Raw genomic sequence first — 23,092 nt, forward strand, 5'->3', positions numbered from 1 at the left:
ACTCCACTCTCCACTAACATTATTTACACTACACTTTCTCTCTCTTACTTTTCCCTTTATTTATTAAAATCCGTGCCGAACCAATTGTTCTTACTCTTTGGAGACGGATGGAGTACTGTTTATCAATGTTTCCCTAAATAAGAATAGTACTACTATACTTGGTATGTGCACAGGTTTTAAAAAATGTAAAGAATAGTGGATTGTAAAAATTAGTAGAATATGAGGCCCATTTTTTTATATTGGTTTTATAATAAAAATGTAAGTAAAGTGAGTTAGTGGAATGTATGACCTACTTATCATTTATGGTAAAAGTGAAATGTGACTCTTATTGTGGAACGGACTGAAACGACAAAATGTGACTCTTATTGTGAGAAAGAGGGAGTATGTGTTATTCACGACTAATGTAGCAAACTACAAAATTCTATAGTGTCATTACATTAGACAAAAACACCTCTATAAGACTATAACTTAGCACCAAATCAATGAAAAATCTACTATTAAATACTCCATAAACTGCTGCTGCTGCTACTACTACTAATAATAATATAAAACTTGATCCACATCACATTATTTCCATGGCAGGTCAGCACTTGAGCCGTGGTGCAAAATTAGTGAGCTGTGCTGTGTATGAGATAGATGGATAAGGTCAAGAGATTTGCATAGCCAATTAATAACCTAGTCAAATCTTCATCTTTTAGAAAAAGACATCTTATTTTAATGGGACTCATCTCATTTATAATGTCTTTCATTCCTAAAATTTCGAGTATTTATAACGTAACGCAGTCATATTTAGATATGAACAAGTCAACATCATATATACGAATTAACATACTGCATGTGACCTGTGGATCATGGATACGCTAATAGTATTAACTTATTATACATTGGAGCAAGGGGCTTTACTAGCAACAATTGTAAGAAAGAAGAAGATGATTTGATATAAATTTAAATTATTTATTTTGGATAAATTTATAATATAAATTTAAAATATTTTTTCAAGTATTCAAACATTGAGAAAAAATATCATATTAGTACTCCCTCGGTTCCATTAGCGTTGACACATTTCTTTTTCGCAATCGTTTTCAAAAATGTTACTATAAATAGTTAGAGTAGAGAAAAACTAAAGTAAGAGATAGAATAATATACTGAAGACTCTTCTTAACATTATTCTCGTATCTTACTTTACTCTCTCTCCACTTGCACTATTTATTACTCTCTCTGTCCCAGCTAAGATGACACACTTTCCTTTTTTAGTTTGTCCCAATCAAGATGACACATTTCTATTTTTTGGTAATTTTCTCGCTCCAATTAATACACTCAACCACTTTTTTCTCACTTCAATTATATATTTAACCTTTTTTCTCACTCCAAATACTTACACTCACTCTTTATCTCTCCAATTAAACACATTAACTAACAACTCCTAAAATCTCGTGCCGACTAAAAAATGTGTCATCTTAACCGGGACGAAGGGAGTATAATTTTTTCAAAATGAGGGCAAAGAAACGTAACAATAGTGAAACGGAGTGAGTACTTGGATGGAAAATCCAATAAAATATCGTATTTAGTATGTGTGTGAAAAGTTTAAAACTGCCCTTCACCCGGAGACATTTCAAGCAAAGAAATGTCAAAAAATATCAAAAAAGGCTATAAAAATTCTTTAGGAACTATCTATAAATATAACATTAATTTATAATTCAGTAACTAGTGAATGTGTAGTTTACTCTTATTTTTTAAGAAAGTAAGGTTGCTTAAGCTATTTATATTTTTTTTTACTTTGCTTTTTTACCTCTAAATTAGAGCATTTTTTTGATGAATCAATGAATGGAATATAAAGGCAAAAAGTAAAGTACAAGCAAGACACGGGCATACCCGAGGGATACATGCCTAAGAGCCGAAGCTATGTAGGCCGGGGGGAAGTAAACTCTAGGGAAACAAAGCCCTAAGAGTTGGTATCACAAACTGAAAGCAACATATAATATCAATGCATCAACATTATCAACATAAGACATGACTTCGGTTAAGGTCTTCAAGATGGGATCCACTTGATTTGCATCGGTACTTCTTTCCATCAAGGTGTGCTTATACTCATTGCTACCGTCCACGTTACCCCAATAAAGGTAGGGGTAGGGCCTCGGTAAAACCTCCTAGAGATAAAACCCGATGGGAAAAAGTCCCTAGGAGGAAAAAGAATACCCTCGTGGCCGAGAGCAAGGCTAAATTCCCAAGTGCTCGGTCACTTGTTCATGCGGATAAAGGGAGTATAACACTGCATATGTTACCTTCTTCACTTCGAACACCAAGTGCTTGGGTTCGAATGTTGATCCGTCGAGAATCAAGGCATTCCTGCCTCTCCACATTAGGCTGACCACTGCGATGAGGGCTAGCCTTCTAGCCTTGCGGATGATTGCCGCTGCACTTCTTTCCTTGATCACCCACTTGATGGCGCTCGGTATTGTGGTGATGTTCCTTTGCATTCCCAACCAAGATTTGATCTCCTTCCAAACTGCCCATGTCTTGTTGCATTTGAAGAAGAGGTGGTCCACGGACTCCTTGTGCGCCATGCACAAGGGACAGCGTTGATCGATGTTCATGTAGCCCAGTCTGTCCCTCGTTGGAAGTCGTCCTTTAAGAGCTTGCCAAGTAGTGAAGGAGTACTTTGGCGGGACAAACTCCTTCCACACGAATCTGTGCCATAGTCGTCGTTCTCCTTTTGGCCTGAACCAGTCGTATGCCTCGACCGCTCCCTTGCTCCCGTACCATTGTCCCAACAGCTTCTCCACCTCTCTTCTCGGGTGGTCGGTAAGCAATTCGTCTCGGATTTCCAGCAGCATCTTGAAAAGTGGTGAGTCTCGCGACCTTGCCGTCCACTCCCACAACGTCCTGTTCTTGAGAAACTCACTATGGATCCATTTGATCCATAGGGAGTCCTTCTTGGTGTGAATGTTTGTAACATCCCAAACTTTTGTGACTTCTTTTTATGTAATTGGAATTTTGGGGAATTCTGAAACGTTTGATTCTATGTGATTAAGTGCTTTGTGTGAAAAAAATTGACGTGGTTATTGTGGAATGACGAGCTTGAGATTTATGTTATTCCAATGTGGGGAAATAATTAATAGGATCATGCATTTATTCTTTCTCAAGTCAATTCATTGAAAAATTCGGCCCTCCCTAATTATTGAAATAGTACTTCTTTTGTGGATTTAATTAATTGTTTTGGGACTTTTTTCCAAATTAAATCCAAACCAATGGACCTTAAATTACACTACATGAAATTCGACCTCCATCCTTTTATCCTTGGGAGTTTCGAAAATCTCCAATAGGAGATTGGATTATTTTTCATTTGATTTAATTGGTGCTTTATTGACTCTCTTCTTTTAAATTAAATCCAATTAAATCATGTCACATATTATTTCTTCACCCAAAATAAATAGAGAGTTGGAACATTTCCTTGGCTACTTTAGCCTAATAATTTTCGGCCCCGTCACAAATTTTTGGAGGATAATGTATTTGTTTCCTATTTTGTGGAATTCCTTTTATTCAATTAAATACCATACTAATTCCTATGTCTAATTAATTGGGGATGTGAATATTTTTCTTCTACTTTTCCTTCATGTCACACGCCTCCTATGCTTATTTTCTCTTGTGGGAATTTAATTAATTGTTGCCTATTTTATGGGAGCCTTTTTCTTAAAGAAATTACCTAATTTAAATCCTATTCTATTTAATTGGGGATTTAAATAATTTCCTTGTGCAAAGTCCATGAAATTTTCGTCCACTACCATATTATTTCCTACTTGGAGATTTAATTTATTTTGTTCCCTTATTCATGAAATACTCATTATTTTATTTCCTAAGTTGTGAGTATATCTCTCTCCAAGTAAATATTGTTATTTTTTTTCCTTGCTACTTAAATCAGCAAATTTTCGAAATTTATCCCCATTCACACGCCTATTTTGTTCCTTAAATTGGGGAATTTTATTTTATCCTCCCACAATTTAATTATTTTTTTTAAGTGGGTGTGAATTAAACGTAATGTATAAATTAAACTAATCCCTAAACCTAGCCCCCACTTTTTCAACGCTCCCTCCTCCTTTCTCCCTCCCTCACACGTCTCCTCCCCCTCTCCACTCTCCCATCTCCAAAAATCTTCCATTCAAGCTTATTCTTGCAACCATTGAAAGTACCTTCGAGAGTTTCCGACGGATCGCTTCGTTCTTCTCTTCTACCGATTGGTTTTTGTAAAGGAAGGTATATTTGCACACTTTTTCTTCTCCTTCTCTTTTGAACCATGTTTTGAGTCCTACATGCATGTAGAGAGTGTAGGTTTGATAGATCGCAAGTTTTAACGGGAGGAAAATTGTGTGTTCGTAAGAACTTGTTTGATTTTTACGTTGTTGATTGGAATCATGTGTATTGATCGAAATATTTGTGAATAATATGAGGTTGTATGCAAATATGTATATGAGGAACGTGTAAGCATGATTATGTGTTTTCAAGCATGAAAAATCGGTGGTTGTGTTGTGGAAGTTTTAAAAACCCTAATTCCGAATTTGAACCAGAAATCTGTGATGCACGACCAGTGACTTATGATCTGTATTCGACCCATCAAACGAACGAATTTTGCTACGAAAGTTTTACTGAGTAAACTTTAAGGTGTTTTCTGTGTCTCGTGTGAATTTCAGCCTGTTTTATCGAAAAATGAATTTTTAATAAATTTTTGAAGTTGACTGCGCAAATCTGCCAGAAACGTGAGTTCTCGCCATGAATGTTTCGTTTTCTGTTTGACTGACCAAATGACCTCCGATTGATGTGATTCTTGAACTATATGAAATTTGAAGTGTCTTATGAGTCGTGTTAAATTTTCAACCTTTTTGGGCATTGGATGAATTTGTGGTGGATTTTTCAAATGAACTGCGCAAAACTGCCAGAAATTCTATGTTACGACCAGAGAGTTTAATATGTGATATGACTGACTAAATGACGTGATTTCGGTGTGAAAATTTTTATGGATGAACTTGAATGTGTCCTCTGTATTGTGACCAAAATTTAGCATCTTTTGAGGTCGGGTGATTTTATAGTAATTTTTACAAAATGGTCGCGCAGTTCTGCCAGTTTTCTGCCTTGTTAAAATAACACTTATTTTCATGTTTAAAAGTATTATATGATACATGTATGTCCAAGGAACGTGTCTAAATGATGTGATCACGTGTGATAAATCGAAATGTGTTACGATGTGTTCTCCCATCTTTGTGACGTATGTTGGGTCGGGGATTTGAGAAAAACGACGAGAGAATCGATAGGACATGCATAGTAATATGTTGTTGGGGGAAACTAATTGTGTTGTCTTTGACAAGGGTGTTGTGTAGTCATGAACTCGAGGATCGAGAGTTGCTAAGTTGGGTTGTGAATTGCTAAGAGAACGAGGTGGGCTTTCTTTTCAAACTTCTTTACTTTTCCGAAAAATATTCTGTGGAGATATAAGGGTGGTTTTACTGTTATGTCATGCCATGTTGTTTTTGTTATGAGATTGTGTGCCTGATGCCTAGTTCGTATGAGTTTACTCCGTTAGGCTATATGGCTGTGTTGTGAAACGAATTCGGGTCCGAGTAGGGCCGTAAACCCTATCGGACTGTGTACACTGGTGGGATCGTGAGCCGTCCTTGCAAGTCGGCCGGTCTCGTGGGCGAATAGTGTGGCCACACTTTCGTCGCACTGTGATTGTGATTGTTGGTTTGATGTGAAAGGTGGGGAGATAAATTGTCTGGCCAGACTTGAATATTTTTGTGTTTCTCGTGATATTTTCTTACTATATAAAACTCGAGATCACTGGTATGGATAACATAACTATTATTAAAATGTTTTCGGCATGAGCCCATTGAGTACAACAAGTACTCAGCCCTACATATTATTTTCTTATGTGCAGGTTGAGCGGGATGTTGCGGTGGATGTTGAGCCGACTTAAGTACTTAGGATGCGTTGTGTCGTCATACATAGGCGTCGTCCTTGACTCTCCTCAAACCGTATTTTCCGCTGCTATAACTTGAACTATGACTCAAGACTTAATCTTTCCTTTATGTTTTATGTTTGAACATGTATGGTGGTGATGAGCTTTAAACTAGTGTTTACGTTGTCTTTTGAAAATTTTATTCTTCGAGATTTAAGTTAAGTATTTGTTCAACTTTAGATTCAGTGGTTGTATTTCTTAAGTCTAAATTTTCCCGTTGTCCTTTTAAAAGTATTTTACCTTATGTCTTTTCAAAAAAAAAAACATTTTAACTTTAAACTCTTCAACCTAAGTTATTTTTCTTCCTTTAAATTAATCAAGATGTTCTTTTTAAATTGTTATCCATGCATGTCGGTCACGATCGCCGCGTTGTGGTACCCTTGTATGGGCGGTCGTGACAATGTTCCACAGGTTCCGAGCAAGGAGTGTCTTGTTCCACGCCCCGAGGTCCCGAAATCCAAGTCCCCCTTCATCCTTCGGTAGGCAGAGTTGCTTCCAAGACACCGGGGGGTATTTGGTACCCCAAAAGAACTCGCGGCAGATGGAGATGATTCGGTCCCTTACATTAGCCGGCAGGGGAAAGACTTGTAGCCAGTAGCACTCGACTGCCTGCACAGCAGAGCGCACAAGTTCAGTTTTACCGGCATAAGAAAGATTCTTACCTGTCCATTTCTTGGTGAGGGATGCAATCTTCTCAATCAGCGGCGAGTAGTGCATGATGTTCAGCTTGCTCGACGCGAGGGGCACTCCGAAATATTTCACCGGCAGGGAACCCAACGGGAAGCCGAAAATGCTCTTTATCTCCTCCAGGTCCTGGGTTGGCAGCTTGCCACCTGAAAAAAGGTTAGATTTATCCTTGTTGATCCCCAAGCCCGAGCAGTCTGAGAATTCCTCCATAGCATCCGCCAAGATCTCCATGGACATGTAGTCGCCCTTAATAAAAAACATAAGATCATCTGCGAAGGCTAAGTGAGTAATCTTTTCTCTCGCACATTTTGCATGGAAATTAAAGTTGGAGTTTGTCATTTGAGCTGCAAGCAAACTAGATAAGTATTCCATGCAAAAATTAAAAAGAGTTGAAGACATAGGATCTCCCTGTCGAAGTCCCCTTTTGCCGGGGAAGAATCCGTGCGGGCTCCCGTTGATCGCGATCAAGAACCTAGGCGTCAAGACACACTGCATCACCCAATAGGCGAACTTCGGGTGGAAATTTAGCCCATGAAGGATGGATCTGAGGAAGTCCCAATCCACCGTGTCATACGCCTTTCGGAGATCAATCTTGACCATACACTTGGGTGCATTCTTCCTGTCCGCATACCCTCGCATAAGCTCCTGCGCAAGGTGGATGTTGTCCATTATATGCCTCCCCGGGATGAATGCCGACTGAGCCATGTTAACCAGCTTGTTCAGTAGTGGCGTCATCCTCCTCGAAAGAATCTTCGTGATGATCTTGTAGAAGACATTGCAGCAGGAGATAGGCCTGTAGTCGCCTACTGTTGGGTATATAGAGGTCTTCGGAATCAGGGAAATCACCGTTGTGTTGAAGTTCTTCAACAACTGGCCTGTTTCAAAGAATTCCTTGATTGCATCCACCACGTCCTTGCCAACTCTCTCCCATTGCTTCTTGAAGAATGCCGAGGAGTAGCCATCGAACCCCGATGCCTTGTCGTTCCCGATGTCAAACAAGGCTTCTTTGATCTCCTCGACCGTGATGGGTCGCACCATGTTCCTACAATCCTCCTCGCTCACAAAGGGGCCTTGCCGAATGATGTCCACTTTGATGGGTTCCGGCTCTTTCTTGGTTCCCAGGAGAGTCGAGTAGAATTCCACAAACTCACTGATTATTTCCTCTTGATTCCTCGTGATGGTGCCATCTCTCCTGTAGAGGAATGCAATATAATTACGTGAGTTGTTCCTATTAACAAGAGAATGGAAGAACGAAGTACTACAGGAGTAAATGTTTAAATTTAGCTTTTTTGCTTATAATACTCCCTTTCAGAATTCTCAAGGTAGGCAGTCTTCTTCTTCTGATTGATGACCTGGACCCGAATGGCTAGGTCGGATGTGTCCATGTCCGCCTGTTTTTGTAATGCCTCAATCATTTCCCCGGCTTCCTTGGCCCTCTTTGAGAGCTCACTGAACTCGTTAAAGTTGAACACCTTGAGGTGCTTCTTGAATTCTTTCCCTCTTTCGGCGAGCACATATTGAGCTTTCCCTCGGATGTTGGAGGCCCAATTATCGTCCACTAACTTGTTGAATCCTGCATGCTTGAGCTAGAAATTAATGAATTTAACTGGCTTAGGGTACGAGACGATGTTACCAAAGAGGGTGGTGACGGCCGGTGAGTGGTCCGTGTACGCTCCCGAAGGTAGAAACTCCGTACTAGCCAAGTATCCTTTAGTGAACCAAGCATTGTTGATCATCGCCCTATCAATCTTGCTTGAAATAGCATGGTTTGTCAAAGTGTACTTGCATCCCGTAGACATGATATCTTCCAAACCGAGAAAGGCACACGTGTCCACCATGTTCTTTATCTCATATTCGGTTGGGACGGAGCCCCTACTCTCTCATCTTCGGTGAGCACGTTGTTAAAGTCACCGCTAACAAGTGTCGGCTCGTACTGTATCACATGCTCAACTAACGAGTCCCAAAGAGGGCGTCTATCCGGTATAGTGTGTAAACCATAAACCAAAACAAAATGAAACGAGTTATTGGAAGTCAAGCACCTGATTTTGGCATAGATGGCTTGTTCTTCCACTCTGATCGGCTCGAGTTCTACTTTTCTTGGATTCAAGATTAGAAGCATTCGGCTATTTTTGATTATCTCAAAGTTATCCACGGCTTTCCAATCTCTGAAGTTGTTCTCAAGGAAGAAAGTGTAGTTCTCCTTCTTGAACTTTGTTTCCAAAATACCCATGACGTTGATTCTGTGTGTTCTCACAAAATCGACGATTGCAGCTTGGGTGGGGAGTTGCTGCAGTCCCCTTATGTTCCACGTTGCGACGATCATTGGGACACCCCGGGATCTACTTCTAATCCATCCTCCCAATGGGGGGTGACATCCCTCTTCCTACACTGGGACTGGAACGGGTCTTGGCCTTCCTTGATCTGCTGGGGTCCCCAACCTTGTCACCTTGGCCTTGTCGGGTACCAGCATCGGCTCGCTGGGCAAGGGTGTCGTCCGAAGTCTTCGCAAGGCTGTCGGTAGCGGGGGCGAAGAACGTGGCCTTCTCAAGTCTATCGGTCTCGGCATCTGATTCCTTTGCAGCCTCTCCATCCCCAACCATCGGTGGCTAGGCTGCCAACAGTCCCTTCGGATGCTTCTTATGCTTCTTCTTGCTGCTCACGCCTCCCTCCTTGCCGGTAGAGACGTTGTTAGCTTGTTGCTCAACCTGGGCCACATCTTTCCCTACTTCAATTTCTGCTTCGATTCGTTTGTCGTCCTTAGGGTCAGGCCCTACTCCAATGTTTTCGCATTGGTCCGTCTCCCGTTGGATCCTCGGGTCTCGGCTTCTGCTTCTGTGTCGCCTCTCTGCATTGACAAAGGGGGTCGGCTCCGCAAGAGGTGCGTTCCCCGGAATGGCTGCCAAGATCGGCGGAAGGACAGCAGCGAGTATATCATTCGCAAGGTTTTGCTTATATGGGTGGGGGTCGATGGGATTGGGTGGGTACACTAAACAAAGTGTAGTGACTTATGAACATTGCTTATAAAATTTGATCTGTCTAATATTTCCTAATTACAAGCTAGGCAATAATATAAATATAACAGTATTTTTATACATTTTGTGATGCTTATACTATCCAAGAACATGCAATAAATAAATACAGCGATTGTAAGATATAGTTAACAAAACTCATCATTTTGTTATTGCCATAGTGTTACTATAAGTAATCATACGAGGAAATGCAGTTGTATGCTTACCTAAATACCCGCGTATTATTACAAGTACAATTTACAAACATATAAAATCTCGAAAATAATACTATATTCAAAATGTAAATAATCAGAACTGCATAAATAGACCAGTCGTGTATCCAAATTAAAAAACGGAGGCGACGGAATAAAATAATAATTAATACTCAATATAATAAATAATAAATATATATAATACTTCAATATGTTTTTTATAACAAAATAAACTCTATTACAATTCAAATAGTGCTAGCGTTCCTTAATCGAGACACCTGATTTGTACGGGTATCCATATCTTGAAAAAGTTTCAAGATTCTTCCATTATAAACACTAGCGAAGACAGATCTTTCACTGTATATTATCAAACTGTCATTCAACCACTCATCTCACATCCTATTCCGCAAGTCGATCTTCACAAATTTCACTGCTGAAATACTCTTTCAACAGATGCAGCCGCTAAGACCAATACCAACTCAATCAGACGATAAGTTTCAACAATCTCCTGAGATAGGCTACCCAAATCGACAATACCAACCAATCGTGCATCTCTTCTCACAACATCAACAAAAGTTTCAAGTTGTCGAGACAATACCGTATGTTCAATCGATGAGAAGTCCTTTGGATAAAGAGTAGCACGATGAACAAGCTTATCAACATTAAAAGCAGCGAAATCATTTTTGGGATCGGGCCATGACATACAACTAAGCAATTCTGTGGATGCCTTAGGGAAACGAGATTCCATCTATTGTGTAACTAAATCAACGGTCTAACTGTCACACAAGAAAGATTAAATATCAGGATTACTCTAATTTAGTAAATGAATATGATATTAAATTTTCAAATTACCTGACAAAATATTTCAACGCAGTAATGATGTAGTTCTTGATGTTTGAACCATTCCTCATTCTAATCCGTTCAGGAGCATCATTATCCGTGTTTTTTATTGAAATGTATTGGGTAAGGGCTCCTGATACGAGCATATCTTCAAGAATATCCTTCATATCTTATTATTTATTTAGTATTGATTTACCTTATCTTTTCCATAGTTTATTGATGAGTAAAGGCCAAAAGTGGTCCTAAATGATAAGGCCTATTTCATGCATCGGTTTATGGGTAAAATGTGTACTACTTGATCGGTTTATCGCGCAAAACAAGTGTTAATTGTGCAGAAATGCCGCTTGACCAAGGCAACGAAGCCAAACTGATCAAGCAAGTACAATCGGCGGAAAAGGCCAATAAATCAGGGGAGTTGATCAAGGGGAGTAATCAAGCAGTTAGGCAGGGACCACTGGCATCCAGAAAGGGCGATTGAAGAAGCGCTACAGAATACTTGTTATCTGTCAGCGTATTCTGAAGTTTCCCGCCGAGATTCTTCTCGGTTTTACTTGCTTTCGTAGTTTCCCAAAGTGTTAGCTTAGTTTAAACTTCTCGTTGTACTGTTCTCAGTTTTATTTTAATAAAATTTATTTCATTTTCATCCTCGCATTTATTGTTACGTTTTCGCCTACAATTCACTTGACCAATTAGTTAAATTTACCTTGATCAAGTCAACAAGTTTAATTCTGCCTAGAGTAAAATCAGTAGTTAAGAACTCCCAAGTTAAAACGTGGCAGCAGCCAACCCCCTGTTCACTACTCACCCACTCGACACACCAACTTCTCTGTGGGATCGACCTCGAACTTGCCGCTTTAATATTAAAGTAGTGCAAAATTGGGAGTTTACAAATTACTTTGGTAGGAAATGAGCGAGAGCGAGTTTGCATCGATCAAGTGGCAAACAACATTTGCTAACTGATTCAATCGGTTCGGTTATCTTCAATATAACTTGGTCTGAATTCGCGCCCCTCTCGTGGTCCTTCCAAAATGGCGCCGTTGCCGGGGAAGCATGGTGTTACTTCATGTTTGTGCGTAGTGCGTAGGAGTAAATAGTTTTCTTTTTTTTCGTTTGTCATTTATTTTTCCTGTTGTTGATGAAAAGGTATCACCGTGGCGGCCACTGGAATCACCCTCTTATATACAGAGGAGCTAACGCTCATTGGAGAGTCCAGGAAGCCGGCGTTGTCACCACCCGTTTCATGGCAGCATTAGAAGCAGCAGCAGCCGCTGAACAGAACACACTACCACCACCACCAGAACGAACAGAAGCAGAGAAGGCCCTTGTCGCTGACGACTCTGGAATCAGCTCTCTGCACGCTCATGATGAGAAGGAGCCCACACATGCCATTGCCGCTACTCCTGGGATGCGGACCATCGCGATCAGATCAGGAGTACTGGCCATTTTGTCCTACTTCTACGGTCTTTCAAAGGAATGTCTGTATGCCTTCCTGGAGGAGTTCTGCCGATACTGTGACATTCAGCCCGTGCAGGCTAGATCCACATCCGAAGATTGCAGGCTCAAAGCTATTCCCTTCGTTTTAAAGGGCGATGCGGGCGTCTGGCTGTCAAGACTGCCAGAAGGATCCATTAGAACATGGGTCGAGTTCCGCATGATATTCCTAGACCGCTTCTTTCTAGCATCAAAGACGAGTGCCCTCAAACGGGAGATTACTGAAGCCAGACAGGAGTACGATGAGCCCCTCGGTCAATACTGGGACAGATTCCAATGGCTGCTTCAAGCATGCCCCAACCACAAGCTGGGGGAGCGGGAGATCTACTCAATCTTCTATGGCGGACATACGGTGAACAGCAAGAACGACCTCAACCTCGCAGCTCAAAGGGATTTCTCGAAAACCCCATTTAGCCAAGCCAAAAATATACTGCAGAGGCTGATCAAGGCTAAGCGGTCGTATGAGACATCTCGAGGCCAGTATAGAAGAGGGTAGTACACGCAGCAGAGACACGCAATGATGAAAAGTTGGAGGCTCGAAGCCTCCTCCCCAGCCCAAATAGAAAACCCTAGCCCACATACACCAACCGCCGCTCCACTACCAGAGGTGGACGAAGAGGCTCAACGGCGCTTGACAAGAATCCTCCGGAGTATGCCCTCCGATTTGGTTGTTGCGACTGTTTATGCCACCCTGAAGGCCGGATTGGTAATTTCCCTCTCGAAGGACCAAGCCACAACCTCCACACTAAAAAACCCTCCATCTCCCCAAACACAAGCCCCCCTTCGCACCCCCGAACCTACACCCTTCGTCCCCTTTGTACTGTACGATGGGGATGATTCTGATGAAGAGGGAGGGGCACAGCACGCCGCCGCTCCGGCCGAAGGAGCACCGTCCGTACCACCGCCACATGTAGAAGGCACGGCTACTCCCAACACTCTGACACCACCCAGTGGCAGAGGCTCCAACTCCCTACTCTCCTGGAGCCGACACAACCAATCGAGGTTGTAAACATTGACGACGATTCTACGGAGGACCTTCTGCCTCCTCCCAGCGAAATATTACAACAACGGGAGGCATAATGAAACTTCATTCCTCATGCAGAGGATGAATCGATCCTAGAGGGGGGAGGAGCTGCTGCACCACCGGGCGTGCCGGGTGGAAGTCAACAAGCTGGTAGAGGAGGTGGATGCCAGAATGGCTAGCATGCAGAGGGTAGAAGAAGGGCAGGAGGAAAGACTCCGTGTAGCGCGGCAGTTGTTAAATGAGTCGGATGAGCCGGAAAACCAAGGAGCCATTGGGGTAATAAACTAGGAGGCCGAGGAGGCCGAGAAAGAAAGGAGGGCTGTTGAGGACAGCCGCTAGAAAGCTGAGAGGAAAAGGAAAGGGAAGGAGACTGTTCCTCCTCCTCCAAAGAAGATGCGCCCCGCAACTCGGGGCATTGTTATTGCTGACCAGCCTGCCCCTCCAAGAGAAGGAGATGGGGACAGTGACGCTGAGGAGAGGGAACTCCTGTGGGCACGTACATCCCGCAAGCAACTAGGAAGCCTGCACCCCTCCCCCCGCCGAATATGCCAAACAAACTGTGGTGTTGACCATGGACCTCCTCCGGCAGATACTGGTGTTTGAAAACCCCAAGTGGAATGAGAAGGTCCACCATAGGGTGACAACCATGAAGCAGATGAAGGCATGTAAGAGACTCCACCAGCCAGCCCTGGAGACGATCCGGGTTGAGGAGAGATTTACCCAGTATATTACTGGAATTGGTTTTGACTGGCTGCTGGAGATCGAGGATACCTTCGTGCCTGTGGACCTGGCTAAAGAATTCTTCACATCCTTCCGGTGTACCAGAAGCACAAACTTAGAGGCCAGAAGCGTCTCTTTTCGGGTGTTCGGGCGTACGCAAACGATGAGCCTGAACGAGTTCTCTGTGCGGATGGGACTCCATACAGAGACCCAGAGAGCTAGTGGAGAGTGGTTCGGCCGCGACATTGGCCTTCCTCAGAGGAGGCCAGATTTTGATCAGTAGGAAGTCTGGCAAGCCCTGTGCAACGGACGTGCCCCCGAGTTTAAAGCTTCTGAGTCCAGAGGGGACCATATTGTTGATCCGGTCCTCCGCCTTGCCCAAGCCTACCTAGCCTGCAATCTCCTTGGCCAAGCGAATACATTAGCAATCATTACTCTGGCCGAGCTCTACTTTATGTGGTGCATGAAGGAGCAAAGGAGGGTGCACCTGGGCTACTGGATTGCCTACTCCATAAGTCACATTGCCAATCGCCCCGCCCGCCACCTCAACGTCTGCCACCTTCTCGGAGCATACCTAAGGCGAAATTGGACCTTGGAATTCCAGGAGGGTGTAGAGCTTCTCAGTCGTTGCCCAAAACCAGAACTGTTTAACATTGATTTCTTTGTAAGAATTCAGGTGCGCGATGGGTAACTTTGCTTTAACTCGAAGGCTCGGAAGGAGAGGCAGGCAGGGTAACAGGAGAGGCAAGCAGAGCAACAAGAGGCCAGACGCGAGAAAAGGAGGAGGCCGGTCGATCACCCGGCGAGCCCAGCGAGGCCACAGAGGCGGAGGTTGGAGATGGTGCCCACAACGGAGGCAGACCCAGAGGAGGTTGCATGCACTGACCGAGAATGGAGGCTCCATATAGAGCAGATGCTTACCTAGCTGGTGGAGAACTCACAAGCCCAGCTGGTTGCTCAAGCTAAGATTCTGCAAGCGATCCGTCAACAGACCCTTGCTAGCCAACCGCCACCTCCCTCTACAAGCTCTCCTCCAACTTGGCGCCCATCATCCTCTCGGCCACCCTCAGCATCTCCCAGTCAACCCCCCAGGAAACCCTAGTAAAACCCCCCCAATTCTCAGGTCATTTCATTTCAAACAATTTAATTTTCATGTTGGTCTGTATATACTGATGTTTCTTTTGTTCTCTTACACTTAGACCTTTGTTGGGTCTAAGTGTGAGAAGTATGCATGTTGTTTTGCTATTTTTGTTTGCCTGCCTATATCTGTTTGGTCATTGTTTCTCTGGTTTTAATCAGCATGTTTTAATTGTTGGCACTGTCTCACACTTAGCCTAGTGTCTGGTCTAAGTGTGAGAAGTTTCCCTTGTTTATTATTGTGTCGTTGCCTGTGCCTAACCCTTTTTTCCACTGCATCCAGTCCCTCGAGGACGAGTTCATATGCAGTGGGAAGGGGGGACGGGTTAGTTACAGTAGGATCATTCATGCACAAAAATTTTCAAAAAATTTCAAAAGAATACAGTTAGTAGTAATAAATAGGCAATATGCATGAAATTGGATAAGTGGAAGACTTGACTACTTTTTGGAAGAGTTAGAAAAAGGATTCAGTACGCTTACATGTAAAAACTTGATTACAAAAACTTGATCAGTTTGAACGACGCAAGTATGATGGAAACGCTCAATTTTAAACCAACAGTGAAGCCTCTCTATATGTGAGTTATAAGCCAAAAGTAGAACACTTTCTACTATTTTTACAGAAGAAAATTTTATGAGAGGCCGAATTTTAATATTGAGATGAAAATTGCACAAGTAGTAAGGACTAAAGGCACTAGGTCTTAGCCATTTGAGCTGTTTCTCTTCCTTCGTTCCACGAACCCGCCTCGTTAATCAAGGCACCCCTTAGTTAACCACTTTGAGTCTACATACTCTTACTCGTTCTTTGAAACCTTAAAACCAAAATTCAAGTTTCATATCACATGAGGAAAGGGGTCAAAGAGATGAAATTTTTCAAAAAAAGACAAAAAGGGATAGCAATAGAGTAGTCGGAATAAAAGGTAGCCGGGATGATCAAGTTAGACAATCGGGTTGATCAAGTTAAAAAAATGTTGAGAAAAAGAAAGGGCATGAAAAAGTTGTAACCTGACCCAGAAAATCAAAAGTTAGGAAATAAGCCGAAAGTTAAAGGCTAAAGGTCAAAATTTGACCAAGTATCCAGTAGAAAAGAATTAATATCCCACTCTGATCCAGCAAGTTTAGTCAAATCTTTGGTCTTATGACTCATGTGGTTTTCTTTTTACAGTTTAAATTTTTATCTTAAACTTAGAACCCCTAGAACCCTACCCTAATACGTTACTACCCTTGAACCCCGTCACGACCCAAAACAAAGACCTTAAGGAACTATCTTGTGCAGTCCGATTCAAGGTATTAAATTTGTGGCAATACCGAGTGAACAGTCCTAACATCTCTGGTGGGAAATGAGCGACTGAGTGAATCCAACAGTGGTTTAAATTGAGCAATCTTGACAAGCTGACACCTTGATCAAGCAAACGCGAAAGAGAAGAAACATAAGCTACTGGAAAATGGATTGACCTCGACCTCGGGGTGTGATTGTTGGAAATTTATTCGGTCTAATGCATACATGTAAATATGTGTTTTTGGTTTTGAGTCTTATTTTTCTTTTTCGTCTTCTTTCGTTTTTTGAAATGAGCAAACCATGCCTGAAATTTGCCTTATCTATTCTTTTCTTTTTCTTTATACTTGAGGACAAGTATGTTTTAAGTGTGAGCAGCTTGATAAGGCCTATTTCATGCATCGGTTTATGGGTAAAATGTGTACTACTTGATCGATTTATTCTGCAAAACAAGTGTTAATTGTGCAGAAATGCCGCTTAACCAAGGCAACGAAGCAAAACTGATCAAGCAAGTACAATCGGCGGAAAAGGCCAATAAATCAGGGGAGTTGATCAAGGGGAGTAATCAAGCAGTTAGGCAGGGACCACTGGCTTCCAGAAGAAAGGCACGTGAGGAAATGAGCTGGATGTGGCGCACCATTCTGTTATCAAAGACAACGTTCTAGAAGGGGACACGTGCTGGCATATGAGACGCAAGGACGAAGCTGAGTCATAAATCTGTTACTCAGAAGCGTCGACATTCTAGAAGGAAAAGCACCTAGCAATCAATGAGTCGCTCATCCTCAGCGTGAGTGAATATTCTCTGTCAAGATCGTTATTCAGCTGGAGGGCGAGTAAAGCTTATAAATAGAGGATGTGCCATCACAAGAAAAGAATTCGATCATTTACTTTCCGTCTAGTTTAGCTTAGTTCAGTTCTCTAGCTTAGTTCAGTTCTCTAGATAGCTTAGCCTAGCTTAGATAAAGTGTTGCTTAGTTAGAAAGGGCGATTGAAGAAGCGATACAGAATACTTGTTATCTGTCAGCGTATTCTGAAGTTTCCCGCCGAGATTCTTCTCGGTTTTACTTGCTTTCGTAGTTTCCCAAAGTGTTAGCTTAGTTTAAACTTCTCGTTGTACTGTTCTCAGTTTTAGTTTAATCAAAGTTATTTCGTTTTCATCCTCGCATTTACTGTTACGTTTTCGCCTGCAATTCACTTGACCCAGTATTTAAATTTACCTTGATCAAGTCAACAAGTTTAATTCTGCCTAGTGTAAAATCAGTAGTTAAAAACTCCCAAGTTAAAGCGTGGCAGCAGCCAACCCCCTGTTCACTACTCACACACTCGACACACCAACTTCTCTGTGGGATCGACCCCGAACTTGCCGCTTTACTGTTAAAGTAGTGCAAAATTGGGAGTTTACAAATTACTTTGGTAGGAAACGAGCGAGACGAGTTTGCATCGATCAAGTGGCAACGACATTTGCTAATTGATCCAATCAGTTTAGTTATCTTCAATATAACTTGGTCCGAATTCGCGCCCCTCTCGTGGTCCTTCCACTAAACATATGCCGATTTTATGATTTTGGTCCAGAACATTATCTTTTGAATTATTTGATCCAAGACATTTGAAAACAGACCAGAATTAGTCCTTTTTGGACTGTGCCGTTTAAATCTAACAGTCAACGTTTATTTATTGATTAACTATATCTTTTGCTTAGGGTATTATTATATTTGATTTACTATATTTTGGTAGGATATTATTTTATCCCCACATATTATAAATATGTGTAAGAGACTTCATATAATTCATTTAATCAATATATCAGAATTATTTTACTTTTATCGTCTCTTTCATTCCCTGCAATTAATTTTTGCTCAAAACCCTAGTTGGACGATAATTGGCTGACCGACAGGATTCCCCCGCGAACGAACCAATATTTTCTCAACGATCTCTCGCAGTTATCACCCCATACGAGTTTACTTGTATCAACTCCCAACTTGTGGAAATAAGACTCATATGGTATTGGCCCATTTATTTACTTAAATAGGTCAATGGCAAACTTATAAATACCTACCAAGAGTGTAGGAGCCGTCCATATTGAGAGAAGAGAGAGAGGAAAACATGTAGAAGGAAAGAAGAGCGAAAAGAGTGTTCTCCAAGTTTTTGCACTACGCAGTCTCGGTTTTTGTCACAATCGAAGGTCCAAAAAATGTTCGATCGACTTGTACTTTTAACTGGAGGTAGAAGACTCTTGGAGCTTTATTCTGACCGATGGAAATTGAATTTGAACGGTTAGATCTTCTGTTACGAATTTCAAACGTGACTGCAGTATTCTTGAGATGTTTATTTTCATCTGTTTGGTTAAAGGGTCCATGATATTGTCTAAAGGTTCGAAGTTCAAGGAAAATTTATATATGTTGGAAGTTTCAAATTCAAATGACTCAGTGGAAAACAATGTTCGCCAGATTTGTGGCATAAGAGGCTGAGTCATATTAGTGCTAAGGGACTTGAAACTTTGGTAAAGAAGAATGTTTTCCAGGTGCTCAAAGTTGAAGAGAAGTAAAATCGAGTATCTTTCGAAACTAATCCTCCTCACCGGCAACCAAATTTATTAGATTTGGTTCAGTCAGATATTTGTGGTCCTTTGAAGGTACGGAATAATGGTCATGCATCTTATTTTGTGATATTTATTGATGTCATTCTAAGAAGTTATGGGTATATTCCTTGAAGACTAAAGATCAGGTGTTTGGCAAGTTTAAGGAGTTTTAGGCCTTAGCAGAAAGACAAACTGGAAAGAAATTGAAATGCATCAGGACAGACAATGTTGGATTGGTGGTGAGTATTTAAGAGAGGGATTTTGCACGTGTATCATGTGCACGTGTCCCTCCCTCCTTTCACCAAGATTTATAATTTCCCACTTTTGCAGCAAATATTACTAAGTATAAGCGCCAAGAGCAGGGTCGAACCACACGGACCATGGACCTACTCGAGATTGTTTCTACGACACGGGGTTGGTGTTACCCACCACACCTTAAGCACTTGAGCATGGACTTAAACACTAGAGTGGGAAACTTGAACTTTAAACATGAAAACTGAGTTTGAGAGCTTAAACTAAATCTAACTAAGAAAACATATATGGAAGAGAGTGTTGAAGCTTTAAGAGAAAATATATGAGCTAGAGACAGAGACTTGGCATGGAAATTCCTAAACTTATGGCAACTTGAAACAAACATTTGCTTGAAATCATTTCAAAAACAAGAGTAATGGATTTGCAGCTTAAAACAAGATGGAGATTGACTAGTTGCAGGAAGAAAATAAGCAAGCTTCGGGTATAATTTACGTCTAAACTAGAACAAAACCAGAACATCTACTCCATGAATCTTGAGCAAATCATAAGCAACAACTAGATCTCAACATCTATGCTACTGGAAATCATGTAAACAACATGGATCTAAACATCTAAACCACTAATTGCGAAAAACATCCAATAAACATGAGTAAATAACATCATCAACATGAAAATAAACCAAAGCTTCATAAACTGGAAATAAACCGAGATCCAACAGCGGAGTCGTCAATTCTTCTGTTCAACCTATTTAATCTAACTAGAAAGCAAGGTATGAAGGAGCTTCTAAGATGGAGGCGTCAATTCCACCATTGAAACGGCCAACACACTGTAAATCTACACTTAAGTCTTGAAAACATGAAATGAAATATAATCCCGACGTCGGAGTTGTCAATTCCTCCGTCGAAACTACAGAGCTAAGCTAAGAAAGTATTACCTAAACTAAACTAAGCTAAGAGAATGTGGCGTTAAACACCTATTAGAGCTTCCTACCTAAACTACTGTAGCGTTATGCGCCGCCTCTTCATTGTGGAAAGCTTCTATTTATAGAGCAGCTTCAACTTCAATCCCAAGGCAACTTCTCATCTGATTTGACCATTTTACCCTTGCAGTAATTTAGGACCTTCATGTCTTTGAGTGGTGAGCTCCTCTTGATCAACTCAGTGCTCCTCTTGATCAACTCAGTAATCTCATGTGTTCATGTGGTGAGCTCCTCTTGATCAACTCAGTGCTCCTCTTGATCAACTCAGTCATCTCATGTATGTTGGGGTTGGCAGCGGAAGCGTGCGTTCAAACAGATCACATAAAATTCTGATCTATTTAGAAGATTATTTAGACAAATTCTATTCGCGTAATTTTCACATGTATCATGCTCATAACTTGAATTCAAACATGCTTTAGCACAAATAATCCCTAAAACATGTTTGCTGCGGAGTTAGACAATTTACCTCGTTGATTCACTGAAGAATCGAAGATGGCTCGAGTCTTCTCCACATGAAGATCTTGAGTACTAAACTGCGGATCTTCTGACTGGTTCCTGAACTGTAATATGATATCAGTGTGGGATGATCTCAACAGAATACTTAGGACTCAAATAAAGAAGACGGAAACTACTCATGGAGAGAGCAAAAATCGTCCCCTATGATGGATAGGAGATGGACGAAAATTTTGGTGAAAATAAGTCACATATTGGGCCCAGTCAGGGATCTATGGAAGAATTTGGATATGGCCTCCCCCAATATAAGCTTATATTGAAATATTACGAGCAGCCACTACAGAAGTAATATTCCACTGCCCATCCAAATCCGAAATTACAAGTATTCCGGGTTTCCATTTGTTTGTCATCAATTTCCCGCGCTTAAGATAGAAACGTCCATTAATTAATTAATGTCTACTATGGATTTAATTAATTAACATATTAATAATTCCAAGAGTGGACTTAGCAAGAAACACTTATTTATTATTCATAGAGTAATCAAAACTCCAACTAGCTAGGTTCCGAATTTCTAGGTCCTCTTGTGGACGTTATCAAACGAGACTCACCTCGTGCACGATTCAATATAATAGCAATCCTAGCACCGCTAGATATTAATCACCACTACCCAATATACCAGGATTCTTGGGTTGCGGAAAACCCGCACCATTTGGTAAGTCAAAGTAGTGCATAATCAATACCGTATGCTCAATGCTAACGTACATTGATTAAGAAATTAATTATGAAGACCTCGTCTTTCAGTAGATAGCATAAAGACTCGTCTTGCTGTTAGATCCAATTCAGTGCTATGCCACACCAATATCATCTTATTTCAGTAAGGCTTACAAATATGCGGACTGACATTGCAACCTTTCACGATAGGTAGTCTAGGCCTATCTAGGTTGTGAAATTCTTATTTTTCTTTGTTCAGAACTGACCGTGTTACCTTAAAGTGGACGACGCCCACAACCAGTCTACTAAAACAAAGACTTAGACTTTGTTATGTTGCTTATACATTTAAATATGGAATAAATATCCATTAAATGTAAAACAAAACAACATTATGACAAAAATAATCTGTTTCATTCCTTTGGAAAATATCATATATAGTTTTACAGTATTCAATCACTCGAAAGGTGATTTCTAGTATACAAACTGTAACTATTTATTCATGTGGCGAGCTCCTCTTGATCAATTCAGCTAGCTAGCCAGGCTCCATTGCTCCGCTTGTCTCCAATTGATCAATTTGTCTTCAGCTTTGGCCATTTTTCGCTCCTTTTCCGAGTTGATCAAGTTGTTCCTACACTCTGCCACTTCTACACTTTTTAGCTCCTGCACACTTAAATTCACCACTTTTTTCACACATTATCAATCTGGTTAGTGTAATAAACCCCTATAAAACGATGCTTGTAACGAGCCCTATCAAACTGCTCACACTTAAACCATGCTTGTCCTCATGTATGAAAGAACAACAAGAAAATGGCAAGTTACATGCATGGGTCCCTGACCAACTCCTAAAAAAACTAAACTGACTCAATGGACATTAACACACATAAGCAACACATATGCAACATTTGAGAAAATATTTACATTTCCATGTTTGACACTGGCTCAACTTCTGGCAATATTCCTCATAAGTTTAAGGTCACTCCAATTATTTTGCAGTCTCAAATTCCTCCCTCCTCTTCGTTCAGTCTGGTCAACATATCAGTTCGTCAAGATAGCCCCTACTCTAGCCAACTGTTGGATTCACTCAATCACTCATTCCTCACAAGGGAAGTTAGGACCATTCACTCATTTATTTTGCCATACCACCAATGCTTGAGATCCATAGGCACAGACTAGTTCCTCGAGGTCTTTCTCAAGGTTGTAATGGGGCCAGGGGTTATGATGTAAATAGGTAAGGATCCTATGGGTTCCTAAGTTCATAAAATCTTGTAAAACGACTAAGGACATGTGAACTCAAGAACAATATCTGTAAACTTCACCAAATATAAACAATATTCCTAGGCCATTTTAGCCTTATTCATCTAACCTTTTTCACAGGGTCCGGTTACATCATTTTCCTTCCCTGTCTGTCTCTCTCTTTTTTTTTCTTTTTTTTTTGGGTTGGTCAGGTTACATTTTCTCCTGCACTTATCTCTCTCTCTTTTTCTAGGCCAGGCTATAATTCTCTGCCTTTTTCTCTTTTTTTTCTACCAGCTTGGCTATATTTTTTTTCTTTCTATCCCTTCTACCCCAGTTGGTTAGCTACTCCATTCTATCCCCTTACTCACATGGCATGGAAGCTCATGGTTTCAAAAGAAAGATGGATTCAAATGTATGCTCAAAATTGGGTCACTAGGGGGTGCCTTTACAATAAGGCGGGTTCATCTGGTTCAAATAAATAGGC

At 41.2% G+C, this 23,092-nt stretch overlaps 1 protein-coding gene across 1 annotated transcript; it reads right to left on the reverse strand.

Annotated features, from left to right (window-relative positions):
• Positions 1 to 2,216: 2,216 nt before the first annotated feature.
• On the reverse strand, positions 2,217 to 2,834 carry LOC121796825. The gene has a single exon (XM_042195603.1). It carries the CDS (start codon positions 2,832 to 2,834, stop codon positions 2,217 to 2,219), a length of 618 nt encoding a protein of 205 aa, XP_042051537.1.
• Positions 2,835 to 23,092: the final 20,258 nt, after the last annotated feature.

This window comes from Salvia splendens, chromosome 3, assembly GCF_004379255.2.
Source record: "Salvia splendens isolate huo1 chromosome 3, SspV2, whole genome shotgun sequence".
Classification (NCBI taxonomy): Eukaryota; Viridiplantae; Streptophyta; class Magnoliopsida; order Lamiales; family Lamiaceae; genus Salvia; species Salvia splendens.

Coding starts and splice junctions, on each gene's coding strand:
- LOC121796825 (XM_042195603.1), bottom strand. CDS start 2,834: ATGCTGCTGGAAATCCGAGACGAATTGCTTACCGACCACCCGAGAAGA.